Genomic DNA, 15,129 nt, shown 5'->3' with positions numbered 1-15,129 from the left:
CTGGCGTAGAGATTGATGTCATGTTCCTTGTCAAGGTTCTTGACACTGTCCTGCACAACATCATTTGCTCTAAATTAGAGAGACATGGATTCGATGGGTAGACCACTCAGTAGATAAAGAACTGGCTGGATGGTCTCATGTTGTGGTCAGTGGCTTCATGTCCAAGTGGAGACCAGGGACAAGCAGCATCCCTCAGGTGTTGGGACCAGTGCAGTTTAGCATCTTTTCTGTCGACATGGACATGCGGATTGAGCATCCCCAGCAAGTTTGCTGATGACACTGAGGTGTGTGGTGAGGTCAACACACTGCAGGGAAGGGATGGGATCCAGAGGGACCTGGACAGGCTGTAGAGGTGGGACCATGAGAACCTCATGGAGTTTTGCAAAGCCAAGTGCAAGACCCTCCCCATGGGTCAGGGCAATCCTCAGCACAAACACAGGCTGGGAGAGACTGGATGGAGCAGCCCTGAGGAGGAACTTGGGGTGTTGGGTGAGGAGAAGCTCCCCATGACCCGGCTTCAGTGAGTCCTTGAGCCCAGAACCCCTCCCCCATGTGCTGGGCTGCACCCCCAGAGCGTGAGCAGCAGCTCAGGGAGGGGATCCTGCCCCTCTGCTGTGCTCTGGGGAGACCCCCCCTGCAGCCCTGATCCAGCTCTGGGGCAGCAGCACAAGAGGGACGTGGAGCTGCTGGAGCGAGGCCAGAGGAGAGCATGGAGATGCTGTGACGGCTGGAGCAGCTCTGCTCTGGAGCCAGGCTGAGAGAGCTGGGCTGGGGCAGCTGGAGAAGAGAAGGCTCCTGAAGGGGAGACCTGAGAGCAGCTCCAGTGCCTAAAGGGGCTGCAGGAAACCTGGAGAGGGGCTTGGGACAAGGGCATGTAGGGACAGGCCAAGGGGAATGGCTTGAACCTGCCCGAGGGGAGACTGAGCTGAGCTCTTAGGCAGAAGCTCTTCCCTGTGAGGGTGCTGAGGCGCTGGCACAGGGTGCCCAGAGAAGCTGTGGCTGCCCCATCCCTGGCAGTGCTCAAGGCCAGGTTGGACACAGGGGCTTGGAGCAAGCTGCTCTAGTGGTAGGTGTCCCTACCTGTGGCAGGGGTTTGGAGCAAGATGGTCTCTAAGGTCCCTTCCAACCCAAAGCATTTTATTCTATAGTATCAGTAAAGCTCAGGCTGACAGCAAAATGTTTTCCATATAATTCTGCCAGGACCTTCCATGACAAGCCTCAGAATTTCTTTTGCTTATTCTGGGCTGGAAAACATGAAAGGAACAGACCTTTGATTCTGTTTCTATGATTCTATGACCTGCAACAGCTTCAATTACTTAGATAAGATGTACAAGCACTCTGGCCATGGCAGGAGACATGGAGAGGAGCAACACAATTGCATCTCTATGCTCTTTGTTAGCTCCCAAGCTCCTCCCCAACCATTCAAACACAAATTCCATTCTGCTCTGTGTTTCAGTACCTGAAAAAAAATAAGTCTGGCTCCCACACCTCCATCAGTACCACACAGCCAATTTCCAGCTCACGAAGCATGGAGGAACACAGTTTGTCTGCCTCCAAACACATGCCTGCATGCAGATCCAAGGCAAAGCTACCACCTTACTCTAGTAGACTCCAGCCTTAGCTGCTTACTTAGATTCCACTTAAGTACAAAACCCTATTGCCTCTGAACACACAACTGCACTTCAAACTTACACCACCCTTACAAGCAGCAAGAAGTGCTTGTGTTCACACCACCCCTGTGGCAAATTATATCCACTCTGAATGCGGGCTGGAAGGTAATTTAAAAACATTAAAACCAAATCAACTCTACTCCTAAACACAGAACTTCTCATGCATCAGTGAGGTTATTCCACATCATTAAGAGTCTACAGCTCAGGATGTTGCACTCAGATACTAGTCATCCAAACCTTCAGGATTTCATGCAGACTCAAAATACATCTTTAAGATACACCTATAAAGCTCTTTTGTGAGCTAGGAGAGCTCACAGGGTTGAACATTTATTGATGTATTAAATTCATCTTTTTGATCCAAATACACTTGAAGTCAAACTTCGTATTTAATGCACTAGTATGTTAAAGGTATGTGACCCAGGAAAAAGCAAGCATTTAAAAACAAAGTACCATTGGCCTCAGCTATTTTCAGTGTGTCCCAATAGCAAGTCACCGAAACGAAAAGGCAACTAGCATTTCTCCAAATGGTTTTACTTCCAACAGGAGAATGCCTATTTGCTAGAGAAAAAACAATACAACAATAATGTTACAAGAGGCACTGATCCTGGCTTTATTCACTTAAAGATACATCCAACATTAGTTATAGCTCACTTGAAATTCAAAATGCTTTTAAGAAACCAATCATAAATCCTTGATTTTTGCCTTACAGTGCTGTCAGGTTTTCAAATAGCAAGTAGATGACTTCCCGGCAAGACTGTGTTCTGTATTAACATACATACAAAGATTGAAACTTGGTAGAAACCCTTCAGTTTCTGATATTTGCATTCAGCAAATGATGACCATTTTCTCTGGGGAGGCTACTCTGCTTACCTGCAGGGATGGGTGCCCGGGGTCCTGAGCTACTACACCATGTCCTTGGCAATTCTAATGAAAACTGTCCCATTCAGGGTACTCAAGAGGGACTTTCCTCCCTGGTTGCACCTTTGTACTTGGCAGCTGTAACAAAATCTCTACAGCACTAGAAAAAACTAGTTAGGACAGCATTGGGCATGTCCTCTAGAAGTAGTGATAGTGGCTGGAGCAAAGAGAAGTGCACATTAGGAGCAAGAAGCATAATGTGTTAGTTTACAACTCAAACTACTTGGCAGTATCTTCTGCAAATTCAAGATTTATATAAGACAGTGTGCTGCAGCCATCATAAAATGATGTTACTGATACTTAAGGTTTTTTGCTGCATTTAGTTAGATTCTTTTTAAAGTGAAGAGTGCAGGACTTAAGAAATAAAAACATTTCTCTATTAGAAATTGCAAAATCGAGTACTATGACACTATGAAAGCTTACAGTACAATTCTGTTAAAATTCAGCATCAATATGGTGTCTGAACTATTTCAGAGCTACATTCTGCCTGATTAAGCAGTTATCAACAAGTCCTGATGTCACTTTTTGTGCAAAGGCATCCCCTATAAATGTGGCTGTAAAAGCATGAGCAGTTCTCTCACGTTGGTGTATCACCCCTGTGATTTTCTGTGACTGGTTTCTCTGTTTAATGACACCCTAAACTAAAAATAAGCTTGTTATGTAAAAGCAAAATAACCTTTATCTTAAACTTTATTCTGGGTCTTGGACATAGTTCAGTGATATGATCTGCAGAACAACATGCCAACCATTCCCATGAGCTGTTTAAAAGAGGAAACTGAAGGAAAAATCCAAATCATAGACACTCACTGTTATAGTATCTTTAATTTATCTTGTGTTTTACAGAACTCCGAATGGATTAAAAAGCACCTCCTTTCCCATCACGTTCCTTACAGTTGGTAAAATATATTCAATGAGCAAATGTATGTGAACAGCTTGAGGATCTGCATCTTGCAAGGATTTCACAGACCAATCAAAAGCCAAATTTCTTGTAGTTTTTACAATCTTGTTTTAATACAATGGTAAATCCATTCCGATTGTAAACCTGTCCAGTCATATCTCCCCAGAACACTTTGCAAAATCCAGTGTTGATTAGCAAACTAGTTAGCTTTGGCACGGAGCTGTGCTCTCTTGCCTGTGACAGCCTGGAAACCAGTTTTGATGCTGGCGACGGAGCAGCGAGAGTGGCAGGTCTCACACTGCAAGAAATATAATCTGGTGTCCTTCTGTAGGATTGTGTCCGGTGACCGACACGTATGACAGGTGACATACTCCTCTGTAGAAAAGGAATTGAGTGGCAGTTAAAAGATCATGCATTGTCAGCAGACAAGTCGCCACTTCTTCAGCCCTTAGTTTAACAGTTGCCTTGAAAGGCTGTTCAAGTGCATTTACTCAGAAGTGGCTTACTATGAAAACCAGAGGCTGAGGCAACCAAAAAATTCCCTTTAATTCCCAAGTTAATAAAGACTAGGTTTCAGATGGAACATTAAGGGCTGACACTGGTGCTTTAAAAACAACAACCACTAGTTAAGATTTCCCACTGGCTTTCCATAACTTCCTCTGCTGAAACAGCAACTCTGGGACACACAGAACATTAAAGAAGTACATTTTGTTACATATAATCTGTAGTACTTTGAAAAGCACTCTGTGACAGGTACAACGTATTTGCTAATTACTGTGTACAACAAATTAAATTAAACATTTCAAGAACACAAAATTAACATTAACAATCACTGTTTTCCATAGTCCTCAACACAAAGAGATGAAAATCAGGAGCCAACACGCAATTCCCAAATGCTCTGTTTTCCTTGGTATGTTTTAGTGCCAGGACAGAGTACAACCTATGTGATTAAAACCAGGGTAGAACCACCTGTACCTGCATTATTCCATTGTAAAGCTGCAACAAAGTTGTAGCTTCTTAGCACAGAACCTCCACAGTATTCACACACATGTGGGCCACTGGTCATCAAAAAGGCTCAGAGAAAAATCAGTAATGGATAAAGGAGTTTTACTTACTGATATATCTTCTCAAGACATTTTCTATCTGTTTTTGCTGGAATCTTCCTTTGATTACAAGTTGGTTGTTACCGTCTATTGAGCCACTAATTTGAAAGAAAAATCAATTACTTAATTTGCAGAAGATGTCAAGCATTGAAAGAAGTCATGAAACAAGTGTAAAACAACATGAAGCAAGATAATGATGCATTCTTCAAGGTAAGAGTAAGCCAGAATTACTTTGGGGAAAAAATGGGAAAAAAAAGGAAGGCACTTAAAAGCCTACAGGAAGTTTTGTCCAAACATAACCCTCAATGCATTAAAGGCAAACTCCAGCAGAGATCAGCCTCATAGTTAACCACATCAGAAGAGCTTTACAGAACTGGAAATTAATACCTGCTTAGAAGTGACCAAGACAACCCTCTAGTAAGGTTAATATGAATAGTAAGACCCTTTTCTAGCCATTTGGATGTAGTAAGTTCAATGTTTTTTCACATTATGGTTTCTGAGTCATCTGGAGCTGAAGATACCCCAAAGCCCAATCAAATGGGCATTTGTTATATAACGTTGCAACCAGACTCCTTGATTCTCTGTGTTTACATATACCAACACTGTAGCCTACAAAACAGCAATGACTAGACAACCAGAAAGTACACCACCATGCCATGAGATCTTCAGTAAGGTTTTATGTTAAAACAGGTGGATTTAACTGCAGCATTAGACAGAATAACTAGCAACAGGCCCACAAGACCCACCATTAGGCAGTCAGGCATTCTTTCTTCCTTAGCTACCCATCATCAGCCTCAGCTTGAAATGAGCCACAGAGACATCCTCAGCAACTCTGACACACAGCTCTGCTATCACAGCATCTTTGGGAAAGGTCCCAAAGAGGGAGTTCAAAGCCTTATCCAGACTCTTCCCTGGGACTTAATAGATTGCCTCTGTACCTCTTCCCTAAGATGGTGTCTCTTCAATCACTCAGCACAGCATCTAAGTGCATGGAAGAAAAGCCTGATGTTCAAGTAAATATAGAAACCCAAGACAATGTCAACCATACTGCCCTTGTTTCCAACATGCACGAGCACATACACAGCCCAGTAACCTTACCTTGTGCCCAATTCTGCCAACAAAAACGCCAGGAGATGTTTTGGCTGACGATGTAATCTAAAAATAAAGTAAGAATATGTTTAACCTTCCCCTTCCAGGGAAAGCTGGTATTTATACAGGACTAGGCAAGCTAAAATGGCCTTAAATTATCAAGTTTAAACAGAGGCAGTGCCAGAAGGCCTGCACCAAAGAGCATAGGCAATGACTGAGAAAGCTGAACAGTCCACAACAAAAAAAAGCCACCATCACCCCCCCACAATTACAGTAACTGTTGAAAGTAAGTTTTCTATTTGAGATTTTTCTATTTTTACTCTCCAGTCTCCCTGCCATTCCCTGAAACAAGTACTGCTAACTGCCCTTAAAAATTCACTTTAGTGCACTACCTAGCTCTTCAGTGTCATTTTACCAGGACTGTTTTCTAGCACACTTACGAAACAAAACCAGTATGGATTCCTGTAAGTACCCACTAAGAACAGAACTACCTTCACAAGAAATTATTACGACATAGAAAGCACTGCAGAAAACAGCGGGGGGGTGGGGGGGGGATGGGCAGGGGGAAATACTGATTTCCATAGCATTTACCAAGAGAAATGTATTTGGAGCTACCTCAAATCAAAGAATTTTCCCCACCCTCTTGCCTAAGACTTGCAAATAAGTATCAGCTACACTTGATAGGAGGCAGTGAAATCACAAAAGGTTTAGTTTCAGTCCATGAGGCCCATGTAGCAAGTCTACCATTTCCATGATATAAAATAAGAAATTATCCAATAAACCACCTTCATAAATATGTTCTTGCAGAGAAATACAGAAGCAATAAGCAGTATGACTGAAATTACTGTGAGCTTCCATCTGGTTTGCCATTCTTTGGCCAGAAAACATGCACTCAACACAACAGCCAACAGCACAGAAAAGTGCGTTTATCTGCTACTCCTGGGAGTAAAAGGGGAAACTTACAATTTGCAGATATCTGTAAAGTTGACAAAAGATGTTTTCTTGGTCCCTACTCTTACAACCTGCGGAGGCTTCATGACAAATTTCCTCTTTTCTCCAGCTACCATATCCGGGTTTTTTTCCCGCATGATGTTAAATACTCTATTGAGCAGCTGCCAAAAGAGGGATTCACATCAAGATGAGTATCTTGTAGTTCTCAAATAAAGTACATCACTTCTAAAAAACCACCTGAAACAGTGTTCCCAATGAGTATTAGACTGTCTTTGCCCATTAGCATCTCCCCACATGCTTTTTAACACACACTTCAAAATGTTCTGATAAATGCAAAACATAAAAACTGTTTTTCCAAGTGCTTACTTCATATCTACAAGTACCTCAGCCTATTAGCAGAGCTGTTTTAGCTATCACTAATACTGCCCTATACAAAAATTAACTGTGATACGAGCTTCTGCTCCTTTAAGTTACAAATACGACATGAGCATAAGGCTCTGCTCTACTTTTGCACATCAATGTGGAAAAAGACTTTTGAACACTACCTCATCATATGTGTAGTCTCTTTCTGAGCCTGCCCATGCAGGTCCTGACTGAAGGCTAAAAGAAATTCCATCATCTTTTTTGCTATCTTCATCCTCAAAAGCTGTAAAAGAAAGTTGTTTGGTATTCATTAACAAGAAAAGAATGGAGTAAAGAAACATTCTTTAACCTCCTGCTTACACCATTTCTAAAGGAGTATCAAAGAAGATTCCACTGCAATGTGGACACAAGTCTTCTCTGTCTGCCTACTTCTGACACCACCAGTTACAGAAAATTTATACAGTGCTTTTATAGATCATTTTTCTGATAAATGTAGTGGGTATAGGTAATAAAACAAATTTTGAAAACAAAAAAGGCACTTTAACAGAACTTATTCACCTACAACATGGACTATGCTTCACTTTCAACATCTCGCTGAGCCAGATTACACTTTTACCTTCATCCTTCTCCATTATCTCATCTTCATCTGGAAACTTCACATTCTTCTTCTTCTTCTTTTTATTGCCCAGCATGATATCAAGGTCATCTTCAGGTTCTACTGCCTCTGGCGCATCTCCTTCAATTTTCAAGTCCTGCAAAGAAACAGTACCACTATAGTTCACAGTATTAGAACAAAAATTTCCATTGTACAGCATTAGAAACATACTAGCAGCACACTATATTAGATGAGTACTAATAATATCCATCACAATCCTGACACTACTGCACTACTACCATGAAGCAGGGCCAGATTTTTACCTTCTGATCTAACTTGGCAGGTCAGCAACAAGGTCATGCTATACTTACCTAGAGGCAGAGAACAAAACACTCTACATGCCAGGCAGTAAGGTAAGGCACACCTGTGCTAGTACCTGCAGCTAGTCCAACTTGTTATCACAATTCTGCACATGTACAGAACTCAGACCAAGTATTTTGTCTGTCTGGAGCAGATCAGAGAGACATTTTTTTCCCCAAAAGGCAGAATCTAAAGAAGAGGTTCACATATAACATTTCACTGTCCTCTTGCTCTCTGGGCTTGCCAAGTACACTGACACATGGTACAAAAACACAATCTGGAATAAAACTTGGGAAAAGTAAAAATATCTCATACACCTTCTGGAACACAGAACAGTTGCAAATCACTTGTAAAGAAAACACCAGAGTAAAAACAGATTTTTTAGCAGATATATACCCTTTTTTTAAAGGGCTGGCCTTCAGAGGACTATTCTGAGCGTGCCTTCTAACATCCATTTACTTCTCTCACCCCAAAGATAATTAACATTGATGCCAGTCAGCACTCACTACAGATGGCAGAATTACTTGCTCATTGCACAGATCAGTTAGGTTTTTTTCACTCCCTGCAGGAGCAACTTGTTCAACAGAACCTACTACATATGAAAGACATGGAGAAATCTAAGTTTCATCATTAACTGCACTAAGACACAATGACAGACTCAGAACAGCTCCTGCACTGCCAATCCTGAAAAAATGAAAGCAAGAAAGTTTTCAGCCATAGAGGAGATGGCCTAGTTATAAAAACAAACCTTTAAACCTTCTTCTGCTTCATCTATATCAAATATCTTTTTTGTTTTTTTCTTCTTTTTCTTTTGATTGAAGAAGTTTAAATCATCCAGGTCATCTGTTGCATCTAAAAACAGGATTGCCAAAAGAAGTGTAACTGCAGGAACAGTTTAGGCTTTAAGGTTTTTAATTTACATCCAAATGTTCAAAACATTACAGTAAGACATAAGCAATGGTCTGTAGCCCTTATAGATATCCTTCAGGTTTTAAAGAGGTCACTCCATCTACCCCAAATACCTCAATGCTATTTTACAGTTTCTGCATGTGCTAAGCATATTTTCATACTTTTTTGTAAAATGCTTAATCCTTCTTTCTGCTGTATAAGAGAAACCACTTACTTGACATTAGAGAAGCCTGAAAGAAAAGGAAACTGTAGGAGGAATGTACAGTTTCTCTGATCTACTGTAGGCACCAATTTTACCAACGAACTGGATTTAAGTTAACGGTGATCCCTGAATCAGGTCATCTTAAGTGACACTGGCCTTAATTTAAAAAGCAAGGTTATATCCACAGTCACAAACTTATTTTCTCAAAGATTTCAAAGAACACACTGGTTATCACATTCATAGTCATCCAAAACCCAGAAACTCTTTTAACCATATTTCTGTCACCCACACTATTGCTAAATTGTTCAAATGAAAAACATTGTAATTGTGGAATTACTGCAACAAACTGCAAGTAAAAGATTTAAAACTTCATGCTAACTATTTTAGGGATTCTCTTTTCATTGCCTCACACAAAAAACTGTTTGAGTCAGGACAGTGGAATTTTCGGAAAGCACTGGTAGGTTGCTGTATGCCTGTGAGTGTGATTTCAATCGGGAAAGAAATACACCCTCCAAATAGGCAGCAGGGTATTTATTGCTCAAGCCTCTAAAAACTACAACCCCAGCATTATACACTGTGATGCCAAATTCTTGAACTGGGGCTTGTAGTCTCAAAATACAGAAGCACTACTTTTGAGAGTTTGTCTGTGTGGATTAACTTTACCTTTCTTCCTGCTGTCTTCTTCATCTGCTTCAACATCTTTGTCTTCTGTTGGTTCTGGTTCAACTTCTTTTGTTTCTGACTGCTGAGTCTCTTCCGCCTGTGTATCCCCTCCTTCCTCATCCAACATAAAGGGCTTCTTCTTTTTCTTCTTCTTCTTGCTCATAGTGGGATCGAAAATCATCTGTAAAAGTCAAGAGTTCCTTAGCAGTGTAATAATCACCTACCATTTAATATTTAGGACACCTTAAAGTTTCTCTAATTCCTTCAGTTACCCAAACAGTTTCTTGGCTTCAGTCCCCACTAGGGACTTTTCTAGAGCTGTAACAACGTAATACAAGTTAGTTGACTCAAAGGGGTGATTAGAGACTTCTTTAGAAACATCACAGACCTGTCCCAAAGTATAACTGATGTGAACAGTTAACAAGAGAAGGCTGCTTGACAGAGTAATGCTTCTGCTACTTTTCCTATGATAGTCCAAGTTTCCTGCCATCTACTCACTAGTTCAGCTGAAAACATATTAAAGTCTTTGACAGACTAATTACCAACTACTTCTACATTTTACTACCACTATGGACTCAAGTTTTAAAGTAAGACTGTGCCAAGCAATCACTAAGTCACTCAGCATTAGGAAAAACTTCAAGCACATCTATACCCCTAGAGCCTGAAAAACCCAGAAGGGGCTGGTGATACAGCAAGACCTGTATCAGCCCTCAGTGCTATGAAGTAGCGAAGGTCTCATCGTTTTCCCCACAGGTGGGAAACAATCTCAGATCAAGTGATTAAAAGCTATTAATGAGTTCTGTAGCCAGTGAAGCAGCTTCACTCAGCTAGTCTGACTGTGAAGAAGACACTAACCCCAAGACTCACTTTGAACCTACTCATCACCTGCAGACCTGGATATTTAACACAGTTTTCCAACACAGGAACTTTTCATACTTTTTTTCCACTTGAGAAAGATGCAAGCCTGATACCATAGCCATTGGTCAGCTTTGTTACATACATCTTGGCCATATTTCCACACCACAGTATATATTTAATACATTAAACCATTTTAGAGACTTAAATGACTCTTTCTCCAGGTTTTCTTACAAAGTAATTGAAAAGTGTTCTCAGAGACAGTTACAATTCAGCATCACAAATACCCTCACTCCTGAAAATACCACCACTTCATCAGAGGAGCAGCTCTCCAACTTCTTGGTTTGCTGCACCCTGCCAGTCTGGCAGTTTCCCTCCCCACACAAAGCAGTCTTTTCCTCACACTTGTTATTCTCCTATATATGGTATTCTAGCGATATTCTTACAGTTTTCTGAAACTTATATGTTTCATAAAGGCTCTGTTCAAGGCACCTATGGGTGTATGAAGCACAGCATCATGGGACACTGACGCTTCAGGCGTTCAAACTGCTGAGTGTGTTTTTAGTGGAACACACTGTGCTAGAAAGATTTTCAAAGCAGTTCTGCCAGAGGGTTCCCTCTACTGCTCAGACAGATCATGTATGAATCATGCTCTTGTAATGCACAGTAATCAAAGAATATGCACAACCGGTTACACTGTCTGCTGCCTTCCTCTTGTAACCTCAAGTCTGCTGAAACAGAAGGAAAGCTGCCTGCACCAGCAAGAGTACACAGCCTTGGGAACAAGCACATGAGCACCACTTTCAAGATCATGACTCATTTCAAGGAAGCTTTGCAAGACTATGAAGAGTTTCATGTTTGCTTAGCCATGTGAGAACATGTAAGATTATGCTTAGATCTTAATTTCCAAGAAGGAATCAGCCCACCAGCCCCAAATCACTCCTCTCTGTGAAGAGAAAAACATCTTTCACTCTGAACCACCGTAAAGCATATCTTGTGTCTATGAGAGGCAGGCTTTGTCTTCAGTAGTAGCACACCTGAAGTAACCTGAAGTTAACACACAAGGACGACTTCCACATGCAGGAGTTATAATGCTGAAAAAACAATGTAGCTGGCCTTGAATAGTGCACTGCTCTGAAGGTCCACTCCATCCAGTCAGGTCAAGACAAGCTTCTACAAACCTAGGACCTAGTCATTACATGCTAACTGCTCTCAGGAAACATATTTAAGAGTTCCACAACCTGAGACGGAGGTCTGTGTTCATCAAGGCCTTGAAAACAAAGCAGGGGTCTTGGGTCACACACACTTTAATAAATCATGATATAAACTAACCAGCCTGTTAACCAACTAGTCTGTGGTTTGCCTTTCTGACATACACATCAGAAGTTTCTTTGTTCCTTGTCTCTGTGCAGTATATGTTTGATGAGTCGAGGCATTATGATACCATTTAAGCACTGAAAAACTGTAGGAAGTTGCAGGCCCTCTGCTGAAAGGCCTGTAGCTCCCAACCCAAACACACTAAACCCATGCTTTTCCTGAGTAGACACAGTTACAAATTTAATACCTGTTTCTGCCCTCAAAACTAAATTCCTATACAGGGTCATCTGTAGACCACACAGTTCCTTCTCATATCCAGCTCTGTATATGCCTGCTCCTTATTCCAAATGCCTACAGAGCCAAAATCCCAACTTAGAATCATAGAATAGTTAGGGCTGGAAAGGACCTTCGGATCATCTAGTTTCAACCCACATGCCATGGGCAGGGACACCTCACAGTAAATCCCATTTCATCAGTCTGAGCAAACATGCATGTCTACAGGCACGTCTACAAAGCAGACAGCGACTGCACTGATCAAGTTAGTTCAGGTATCCTTACACGACACTGAGTTGATGTCTATGATGGAGCGCAAAGTTATTAAGACCAATTGAGACCCAAACCCTCTGGCTGCTCAAAACAACAGCATTATTCACTATTATTTCCTGAAGCTTCACAAAACTACAGGGCAAGATCTTTTAGCTATCTAGTAGGATTTTTAGCAAACCAAATAGAGCCTGTATTGCCTCTTCTGTGTCACACCTGAATCATACAGGTTTCTACCAGGGAGTCCTGTACACACCCCTGAAAATTTTAAGCTACAGTCCAGTGCAACAAAACAAGGTTTTGAAACACCTATACCAGTTCAAGGTGCAAGTCTGTCTTCATATGTCTTCACCCTCCTCAACTTTATAGGCCAGCTGGCTTTAAAATTTCACCAACTTAATGTCAGTAATAAACTATCTGGCTCTTAAGAACCTGAGATACGGAAGTTCCAGAAGGCCTATAGACTTACACGTGTATTAGCCAGAAGAACTAAGAGCAACACTTCAACTATGGTATCTGCTACCAATTTTACTCTGTCAGACTGGTACATAAGCAATCCAGAGACGTAATTTTACTAATAGTGTTCAAGGCCAGGTTGGATGGGGCTCTGAGCAACCTGGTCTAGCGGAAGGTGTCCCTGCCTGTGGCAGGGGGCTGGCACTAGATGAGCTTTAAGGTCCCTTCCAACCACAACCTTTCTATGATTCTATACTAGGTATTCCTGATGATACCTCAATGTCAGAACAAATGCATTATGCAAGAAAAATTATGTTCCTGACACTTAAAAGTAAATCCAAACCAGAAACTAGATGAACTTCTTCACGGACCTATTATTACCTGAGACAGAAAGCAACTGATGCAAGGATTCCTGGTCTTAATTTCCAGAACCAGAGTGCAACCTAGGAATTAGAACTGCAGTTCCAAGGACACAATTAGCCATAAAAATGCTGTACATTCATTCTAGATGTTAAAAGCAGCTGAATAAGTCAGGCACAGCTACCATTAATTATTACACTAGTTTTCCTTTATTATGTAGGACAAACCATGACCTGCCTGTGTCCAAGGCTAGAGCGATCACTTTGCTCAGAACAAGCTACACAGGCATTTTGAACAACACCAGAAAGAAGATACAAGAACAACAACAGCCATCTCAGCGCAGTTTCCCACACACTATACAGTCATCCAGCCAGGGTGCTTATAACCTCATACACGTAAAGCTTTCCCCTTCCCAGTAAGAGCAATAGAAATCAGGTTAGTAAAGGTGCCAACACCTACAACACTTGGAAGATTTCTCCGAGACTGATGTATTTACTTCCCTGGATGTGTGCCTAAGCAAACACCACTGGATGCGGAAAACCTGAAGTGACCGTTTGCTAAGAAGTAGGTGTTGAGCTCTCGGGGCTAAAACACAGACATTGGAGCTCCGAACAGCCGCAAGTAAGCGGACGAAACGCCATGTATCCCTCGAAGGGCGCGAAACGCGCTAAGGAAGGAGTGGCGGGGAACCGGCCTCCCTCCCCGGCCCTCGCCCCGCACAGGCGGCGCCGGCGGAACTCGGGGGCCTCCCGGCGGGCCTGGGGCCTCCGCACGAGCCGCGGAGAAAGGCCACGCCCGCGGCCCGGGGCATCCGCGGCGCGCCGAGGCCGGGAGGAGCAGGGGAAGGCGCCAGCCCCGCACCCGGCCGAGCCTCAGCCCCCTCTGCTCGGCGCCGGCAGCGGCGGGCGCCTCCCGGTGGGGCCGCGGGACCCGCACGCCGCCGCCCCGCCGAGCTCCGGGGAGCCGGCTCCGCACCAGGGGCGGAGGCCGCGCTCGCCGCCGGGTGCAGGCCTCAGGCCCGGTCGCCCACATGGCGGCGGCCCCGGCCGCTGCGCAGGCCTCGGGCCCGGCTCCCCCGACGGCGGCGGCGGTGGCTGCCGGGTCTCACCTCGTCGCCCGACATGGCTGCGGGCTGGCGCGGAGCGGGGCGCGGGGGGCCGGCGGAGCGGAGCTGCGGGAGCGCGGAGACCTGCCGTTACCGCGACCGCCGCGCTCGCCTCTTGCATCAGCGCTCCCCTCCCCCGCTGCCCGCGCCTGCGCGCCCGCCGCGGCGCCTCGCGGGAGTTGTCGTTCCCGGGCCGCGCCTGCGCCGCTGCCGGGCTCCGGGAGGCGCCTGCTGAGGCGCCGCTCCGCGGGGTCGCCGCTGCTGTTGAGCAGCTCAGCGCGGCCGGCCCCACAGGCACCTCCGTGCGGCCCCATAGGGTACCTCCGTGCGGCCCCACAGGGCACCTCCGTGCGGCCCCATAGGGCACCTCCGTGCGGCCCCATAGGGCACCTCCGTCCGGCTCCATAGGCACCTCCGTCCGGCCCCATAGGGCATCTCCGTCCGGCTCCATAGGGCATCTCCGTCCGGCTCCATAGGGCATCTCCGTCCGGCTCCATAGGCACCTCCGTCCGGCCCCATAGGGCATCTCCGTCCGGCCCCATAGGGCATCTCCGTCCGGCTCCATAGGCACCTCCGTCTGGCCCCATAGGGCACCTCCGTGCGGCCCCATAGGGCACCTCTGTCCGGCCCCATAGGGCACCTCTGTCCGGCCCCATAGGGCACCTCTGTCCGGCCCCATAGGGCATCTCCGTCTGGCCCCACTGGCACCTCCGTCCCGCCCGTTCGCCGGCGGGAGGCCCCGGGGGCAGTCGGGCAGCGGCCGCCACTACCG

General features: G+C 44.5%; 1 protein-coding gene across 1 annotated transcript; it reads right to left on the bottom strand.

Annotated features, from left to right (window-relative positions):
* Positions 1 to 3,391: 3,391 nt before the first annotated feature.
* On the bottom strand, positions 3,392 to 14,520 carry EIF2S2 (eukaryotic translation initiation factor 2 subunit beta). Its single transcript, XM_065691440.1, has 9 exons — positions 14,361 to 14,520; positions 9,722 to 9,902; positions 8,696 to 8,799; positions 7,609 to 7,744; positions 7,175 to 7,275; positions 6,642 to 6,790; positions 5,688 to 5,744; positions 4,602 to 4,687; positions 3,392 to 3,861 (listed from the first exon to the last, which is right to left on the bottom strand). The coding sequence occupies exons 1-9, from the start codon at positions 14,373 to 14,375 to the stop codon at positions 3,686 to 3,688; spliced, it is 1,005 nt and encodes a 334-aa protein (XP_065547512.1). The 5' UTR covers positions 14,376 to 14,520; the 3' UTR covers positions 3,392 to 3,685.
* Positions 14,521 to 15,129: the final 609 nt, after the last annotated feature.

This window comes from Lathamus discolor, chromosome 11, assembly GCF_037157495.1.
Source record: "Lathamus discolor isolate bLatDis1 chromosome 11, bLatDis1.hap1, whole genome shotgun sequence".
Classification (NCBI taxonomy): domain Eukaryota; kingdom Metazoa; phylum Chordata; class Aves; order Psittaciformes; family Psittacidae; genus Lathamus; species Lathamus discolor.
This window is presented reverse-complemented; position numbering and strand designations above follow the sequence as displayed.

Excerpts from the sequence above, each read along its gene's own strand:
- EIF2S2 (XM_065691440.1), bottom strand. Across the intron at positions 6,791-7,174 it reads GAGACTACACATATGATGAG|CTGCTCAATAGAGTATTTAA; the intron begins GTAGTGTTCAAA and ends CTCTTTTGGCAG. Across the intron at positions 5,745-6,641 it reads TTTACAGATATCTGCAAATT|ATTACATCGTCAGCCAAAAC; the intron begins GTAAGTTTCCCC and ends CTTTATTTTTAG.